The following is a 7,602-nucleotide window of genomic DNA, read 5'->3' as shown; positions in this document are numbered from 1 at the left end:
ACAACCGCACAGACAAATCAAACAAACAAACAAATTAAAAGGGGGAATGGAAAGAAAGAAAATGGAGAGGAAAGAGATGAAAAGAAGAGAAGAAAAAAGATAAAGGGCGTCAGAGACAACAAAGGACAATGGACAGTCTAAAAGTGTATGACCAGTTGAGGGGAGAGATAAGGATGAGATACAAGAGAATATATTTGGATTGCAAGAAAGAAAAAAAAAAGACGGAGAAACGAGAAAGGAAAATAAGGAGTAAAAATTTTAAAAAATTGAAATAAAAAAGGTAATAATAATAAAATGTAAGTACAAAAAGAAAAAAAAGAAAAAGAAGAGGAAAAACACAAAAGAAAAGCAGCAGCTCCCCCTTTAGGATAACCGTGGTTTGGTGTAGTATGTCTTGGGGGCTGTTCTCAGAATCTCCACCTTTGTGGCTGTAGAGAGTAGGATGGCAGCACCCCAAGCTCCACTGGAACTAGGCACTGCACACCACTCTAATGAGTCCAATCTCCTTGGACAGCAGCTGAGCCAAGTTGTATTTTCCAGGCCTGCCTCAGATCAAAGTCCTAGTCCGTGCAGTTTTATGCTACCACAGATGAGATGTACTTGCTTTGGTGGCTGGCTTCTTAGGGGGAGGGAGCAGTTTCTCTAGGCGCTGGCAGGGATTTATGCTGCTGCTGCTGGAGGTGAGGTGCACGCCCTCACAGACCACCTGGACTCCCAGCCCCCAGCCAGATAGCGATTGCGTAGGGGGAGGAATCAGTTTCTCATAGCTCAGGCCAGGATTTGTGCTGCCCCTGCCTGAGGTGAGGTGTGCTGCCTGAGGCGAGGTGCGCAGCAGAAGGTGTAGTGCACACCCTCACAGACACCGTTGTGGACTCCCAGCTGCCCGCCGGGGTCATGATTGCAGTAGGAGGAGGGATGGCACCGGCTGGGATTCGCGCTGCTGCTGTCGAGGCGCTGGGTGCTGCCGGAAATCAGTTGTGTGCTCCTACAGCCGAAGCTTGAGCCCCAGCCTTCACCACTGCCAACTCCCTGCCAGGATTGCATAGGTGTGGGGGCTATTTTTTCCCAGTTGGCACCCAGGATTCCGGATTCACGCGGCCACTGCTGGAAGCGAGATGCACTGTGGAAATGAGGTATGTGCTCCCACTCCCGCAGCTGAGGTTAAAGTGAGCACCCCTGGGCCATCGCCACTGCCACCGACCCAGCTGCCGACTCCCTGCTGGGATGGCACAGGGCTGGAAGCTGCTCTTTCCCTTGTGCCACCTGGGTTTGGGATTTGGGCTACCCAGCAGTTCTATATGGAGTGAGAGTTTCTCTCTCCAACCATGGTTAAACGTTCTTTTTCTCTTCCCCAGAGACAGTGCTATGAGCGTGTTCAGTTTCTCTTTCTCTTCCCTTTGTTTCTCAGGGGCTCCGCATGCCTGCCCTGTGTTGGGCTGGGGCTCCACCTCCCCTCCCCTTCTCGAGCTGGCCCATTTTCCAATCTCCCCAGTTTGCACTCACTCACTCAGGCATCTTTGAGGTTGTCTTCTTTCTGGAGTCTGCATTTTCTCCTTCCACTCTTGCAGATGAGAGTAATGTCCTTCTCAGTTCAATAGATGGGGCAGACGGAGTTTACAGATCTCCCTTCCTCTCTGCCATCTTGGCTCCTCATATTCTGTCAGTCTTTAGATCAATTTCTTGGCTATTCAGAATTATTTTATATTTATCTAGTTGTGTTGAAGGGAAGAGACAAGCCTAGGGTCCTCCTACTACTCTGCCATCCTAAGCTCTTCCTCTCCAGAAAAGATATTCTGAAAGATCTAAATAATTTGAAATTCTTAAGACTTTAAATTTTTTATGTTAATTTTTGAGAGAGAAAGAGCACAGTCAGAGGAAGGGCAGAGAGAGAGAGAGAGAGAGAGAGTCAGAGAATCCAAAGCAGGCTCCACACTTTCAATGCAAAGCCTAATGCGGACTTCAAATCCATGAAACGTGAGATCATGACCTGAGCCAAAATCAAGAGTGGGATGCTTAACCAACTAAGCCACCCAGGTGCCCCGAAATTTTCTTTATATTACACTACATTGATTTTAATAAATGTTTAATGTACACTTGAAATAGACGTAACTGGTCATTAGTAAGTGCAGTTTTACAATTTGTGAAATTTTACACTAGTAATTAGTAGGTGCAGTTTAACAATTTGGTTTGCAAATTGTGCTGCTAGTATCTTCTATATTCTTACTGATTTTTAAATTTTTGTCTAGTTCTGCCAGCTATTGAGAAAGATATATTAATGCCTCCCACTGTGAGTGTTGATTTGTACATAATTCCTTTTTCCATCCATTTTTTGCTTAAATTATTTCAAAGCAATGCTATTGGGTGCATAGAGATTTAGGATTGTTATATCTTCCTATTGAATTGACCCACTTACAATTACAAACCATCTCTCTTTATCTCTGATAATATTTCTTGCCTTAAATTTCATATTGCCCAATATTGGTAGTGCTATCCAAACTTTTTCATTGTGGTTTTTGTGTGCACGGTTTATTTGTCTTTCCTTATACCTTAAACATTTCTGATCATTATGTTTAAATCATATTTTGGGTTTTTGTTTTGTTTTGTTTTTACCTAGTCTAACAATCATAGTCTCTTACTTCAAATTTATTTCACTTATATGCAGTGTAACCACTGACCCAATTGGGTTTCTAGCCACCATCTTATTTTAAATTTTCAATTAAGCTCTTCTCTTTTATGTTCCTTTCTTCCCTTTGTTTTATGTTCCTTGTTTCTTCCATTTTTGCCTCTTTTAATTTATTCAGAAACTTCTTACTATTTAATATTCTCATTCTAATAAATTGGCAAATTATACATTACTTTCTAATTCTGATAGTAGTTGTCCTAGAGCTTACAACATATACCCTTGATTTATTAAAGAATTATATAAATCATTATTTTTACCAGTCCTAAGATATTATTAGACCCATAAGCTTTTTAAACTATTTACCCCTCCTGACTTTTGTGTTCTTCCTTTGCATTTTAGTTCTACATAGATTTTATACTACAAAAGAAATCATAATTATTTTTTGTGTAGTCATAGATATCTGTAACTTGCCCCTCCCAATGTTTTTATTTCTTCCTAGATATTTTTAGAAGATAAACTTTGCACACAACACAATAATTTAAGTATGTTAGTTTAAATATATTTGAGATGGAATTTTGATTAAACAGTCACCAAAAATGGATTGTAAGTTTGTGCAAGAGAACTTCACTATTGAGGTCAGGAAATAATACTCATTTTTTACTAAACTAATGAATTTAGTTAAATTCAAACACTTACTGAATAAGAATTTTCAGTTTCCAACAAGCATTAACATTCTCAGTTCTCAGTTGATCCCACTAATAAGTTAATGGATATGTTATAAAGAGGAAGAAGTAACAGTCACAGGGAGAAAGAGACTTGCCCACATTTACACACCTTACATTGAACTCAAGTCCCCTTTTACCTAGTTCAGTCCTATAGTTGTATCAACTAAAAATACCTAAAATAACACACATGTCTATAAAGATAAATGTGGCTATAGAAAATTCATCCTTCAAAATACACAGTTTAATTATAACTTCTTAAATGATCACCCTCCTGCTTATTTATATAGTTCCTTCTCAGTAGATTTTAAACATCAAAACATTATTAATGTCTGCCTATAGCTAAGTTCCCTTACAACTAAAAGCTCACATTAAAGCCATGTATTCACGGGGAAGAGAAAGCAAGGCTGATAATGTTATGTTTGCTTTAGCCTCTTTTTTAGCCTTAATTTTTCTTTCCAGGCACAGGACTGAACTTAGCTTTAAGAGCCAGAAATGATTATTGTTTGAGTATCTAAATTTATCAATACTGTGCTTTTGGATATTTTTAGGTACAATAGATTCCAAGAGTATTTTGGAACTTCTCACTGGTGAAATCTAAATTGCATTCTTTGGAAAGCCCAACAAACACGTATCCCAAAGAGCCATTAATAAAATAAACTTTCAGAGTATATTAGACTCTGCTGCTCATCTACCACAGGCAGACTAGGTGCTTACTAAGGTTAATTAATTGAATTAATAAATGAATTAGAGATACAAAAATGTCTAGCTCTCAGTTTACCCCAAAGATACTCTTCACCCTATTCACAGTGATGGCTGTGTCACCATTGGAGGAGCAGTTAACTCTCTATTAAATTTGTAGTAGAGGGAGAGAAACAATGGAGAATCAGAAATCAAATTTTTATCCATGCTCCAAACACTATTGGCCTGGTTTTGTGCCATAACCAATAGGATCCTGACCTCCCCCAAGTAAGACCCGCCCACTGACACATAGGTAAGAAGAAAACATTGGGATTGGGGTAGTAGTTGTCATGTGTTAGGACATTTGTGCTGCCTCCCCAGTCCCTATCTCAGAATTCCTGTTGTTCAGTCTCAGTTGTGATGGAGAGACCTGAGTGGCCTGACCCCAACCCATGTCCACCTCACCACATTCTGACTAGACCAGGAACAGACTCATAGACAACAATCAGACTCTCTCAAGAATTTGAGTCAAATTGCAGAAACTACTCAATGGTTGTGGACTTCATCTGAGAGTTCACATCCAGGCAGGGCTGAGGTTGGAATCAGTGAGTACCAAAGTTGAGTACGACCAAAGTCACTTGAGGACAAACTTTTAAGTAATCAGAGGAAGCTAAGTTTATAGGGAGAAGGTATCAGATGTGCTTTGAAAACCAAGAAGAGTCCAAAGAGAGAGTCAATAAACAGAGGAGAGAAAGGGGGAATCAGAGTCAGAGAAGAGAGGCGGACAGACTAAAGTTTCAGCTTAGCTTGCTGTGAAGTCCAGCTGGACTTTGTTTCCTGCTTCTGTGTGTCTGTTAGATTGCTGGCTTTATCTGTACAGTTAACTCCTCTTTTTAATTTGAGTTCATCTGAATGAGATTTGATTCCTAGCAACCAATAATCTCTTGACTAATGGGTTTCCCTTTGCCCCCTGGCACCCAATGCTTTGGTGCAGCTCTTCTCTTTCCTTTAAGGAAAGAAAATGATCTGAAAAACTTCCTTGCTATCAGATGCTTAGTTTGCTGACTTTTCCAGTAACATTTTAGAAAATTACTGTGCAAGAAGGCAATATTAGATGCCAAAGAATAACAATTCACAGTACCATTTTTGGCAATGGTTGGAATATATTTGAGAGGAGTCCTTCCAGAACACCATCTATTAGCTCAGTAGCTGATTACTTACTCTGCCTAAAAGAGCCATGTGTCATTATACATAAACCTTTCCCTAGCCCCCAACCTCTACATGCATGCACACACACCATATTAACTCTTCTATCAAATTATAAGTGCCTTGAAAATAGGGATTGTGTCTCCACCACCTTTTCATACTCAGCACCTTAGTATAGCGTTTCACAACTATAGCACTCATTTGAATGGACACATGCTAAATATGTAATTTGAACAAATATCTTTTCTCTACCTCTCATGAATATTTTGGGAACATCAGGGCCTCATATTCAGATATCACTTCTTCAGAAACTTATCTTTTCCTTTTTGCCACTCCTTCTTGACTTCCATGTATCCTTGGACTCCGTGAGCTCTGCTAGAATTGTTTGAAGAACCTGAGGAAGACAGGAAAGCAGTATCAGCCTTTACTTAGACCAGGAATAAAAGACTTCAATGTGGGCTAGTAATAATGATACAGTTATGATCAAAAGAGCCAATATAGGCCCGTGAACATTTCATTTCCCTTTTCTATGTCATTAAAGGCAAGAGTAATATTCAGAACATTCAAATGTCATAGATGAAAATAAAAGAAAATTACGTTTTGAGTGTGTTTGGTTATCTAGCATGTTTTACACTTGTCTTTCTGGTACAATACTATGACTTATTTCCTAAAATTCCACCTTTATAGAATGAATCATTGTTAGTATAGAAACCAGCTGAATAATCCATCCATCAATTAATATACTTGCTTTTCTTTTTCTATATGTTTATCATTATACAAAAAAAGATATTAAGAATATTTTCATTTAAAGTACTTCTCCCTTTGGCTGTTTTGTTTGGTTCACAAATATTATGGTAGAGCTATCATTAACTTGGTGTTGGTTCAGATTCCTGTTTATAATCCGAGTCAGAAATCTGGGGCGCCTGGTGGCTCAAACAGTTGAGCGTCTCACTCTTGATTTCAGCTCAGGTCATGATCTCATAGTCATGACTCAAGCCCCACATTGGGCTACAAGCTGAGTATGAGGCCGCTTAGGATTCTTTCTCTCTTTCTCTGCCCCTCTCCCCTGCTTGAATGCTCTCTCTCTCTCTTTCAAATAAAAAATAAAATAAAATTTAGCTTTCCCCACGTTCACGTGGCTCGGGGGTCGGACTGCGGGTCTCCTTGCAGCGGCGGCAGCTCCAGGGCAGAGTAGGAACTGCGGCGGTCGGAGTGATGGCAGGACAAGCGTTTAGAAAGTTTCTTCCCCTCTTTGACCGAGTTTTAGTTGAAAGGAGTGCAGCCGAAACTGTAACCAAAGGAGGCATTATGCTTCCAGAAAAATCTCAAGGAAAAGTTTTGCAAGCAACTGTAGTAGCTGTTGGATCAGGCTCTAAAGGAAAGGGTGGAGAGATTCAACCAGTCAGTGTGAAAGTTGGAGATAAAGTTCTTCTCCCAGAATATGGAGGCACCAAAGTAGTTCTAGATGACAAGGATTATTTCTTATTTAGAGATGGTGACATTCTCGGAAAATATGTAGACTGAAATAAATCATTATTGAAATGGCATGAAATGAAGCTGCCCATTCCAGTGAAGTTGTGAAATCTCTCATCATGTAAATAATTTTCATGTCTCTCTTTTATAATAAACTAATGGTATCCAAACTAAAAAATAATAATAATAAAAAAATAAAAAATAAAAATAAAATTTAAACAAAGATATAAATTTGAGTAACACATAATCCTATGGTGTCTCAAATTAGATACCTTCCATACAGGAGGTCAACAGAGTCCAGAAAGGACAGGATAGAAAAGATCTTTTTTGGCCCCAAGAGAGGCCAGTCAGATTTTGGATTCTGGTGCTAAATTCATGAGTCAACTTAAAAAAGTTATTTGATCATCTTGTTTCAACAAATCTGAAGAATATAGTTTATCCCATCTTAAATATAATCACCTAAGATATTGAGTTCATTTTAATATATTAATTTATTAGACACATCTTTTATTATATGTTCCAGATGGCTTCAATGATAAGTGCATATAGAAAGTAACAAAATACTACTTGGAACCAAACTATCATTTTACGGGAGAAGACATTGCCCCCAGGAGTCAAGAGAACTGAATGGGTAGTTGGTGTGGTATTACCTGTAAGTTGGGAGGTTCTGTCGTTTATTTGTCTTTCTTGTAACTCAGTTTCCCCTTTAGTAAAATAAGATCCTTTCCCTGGCTGAAATATTCTAAGACTCACTGATCCTTTTCTTATTATTTATCTTTTGAAACTTGTGATGCTATATCTTCCTAATTATTGTGCATTTAACAACTCACTGTTCAGTAGCCATCAGATATAAAATGCAATAATTACTATTAGCCACCTTGATATTTCCCATTCTAA

At 38.9% G+C, this 7,602-nt stretch overlaps 1 protein-coding gene across 1 annotated transcript; it reads left to right on the top strand.

Moving 5' to 3' along the window:
- The first annotated feature begins 6,357 nt into the window (after window positions 1-6,357).
- On the top strand, window positions 6,358-6,883 carry LOC115304494 (10 kDa heat shock protein, mitochondrial). The gene has a single exon (XM_029954687.1). The coding sequence runs from the start codon at window positions 6,448-6,450 to the stop codon at window positions 6,754-6,756; it is 309 nt and encodes a 102-aa protein (XP_029810547.1). The 5' UTR covers window positions 6,358-6,447; the 3' UTR covers window positions 6,757-6,883.
- The last annotated feature ends 719 nt before the right edge of the window (window positions 6,884-7,602 follow it).

This window comes from Suricata suricatta, chromosome 10, assembly GCF_006229205.1.
Source record: "Suricata suricatta isolate VVHF042 chromosome 10, meerkat_22Aug2017_6uvM2_HiC, whole genome shotgun sequence".
NCBI lineage: Eukaryota > Metazoa > Chordata > Mammalia > Carnivora > Herpestidae > Suricata > Suricata suricatta.
This window is presented reverse-complemented; position numbering and strand designations above follow the sequence as displayed.

Bases quoted from the DNA above. Each gene is read 5' to 3' on its own strand.
- LOC115304494 (XM_029954687.1), top strand. From the start codon at position 6,448: ATGGCAGGACAAGCGTTTAGAAAGTTTCTTCCCCTCTTTGACCGAGTT.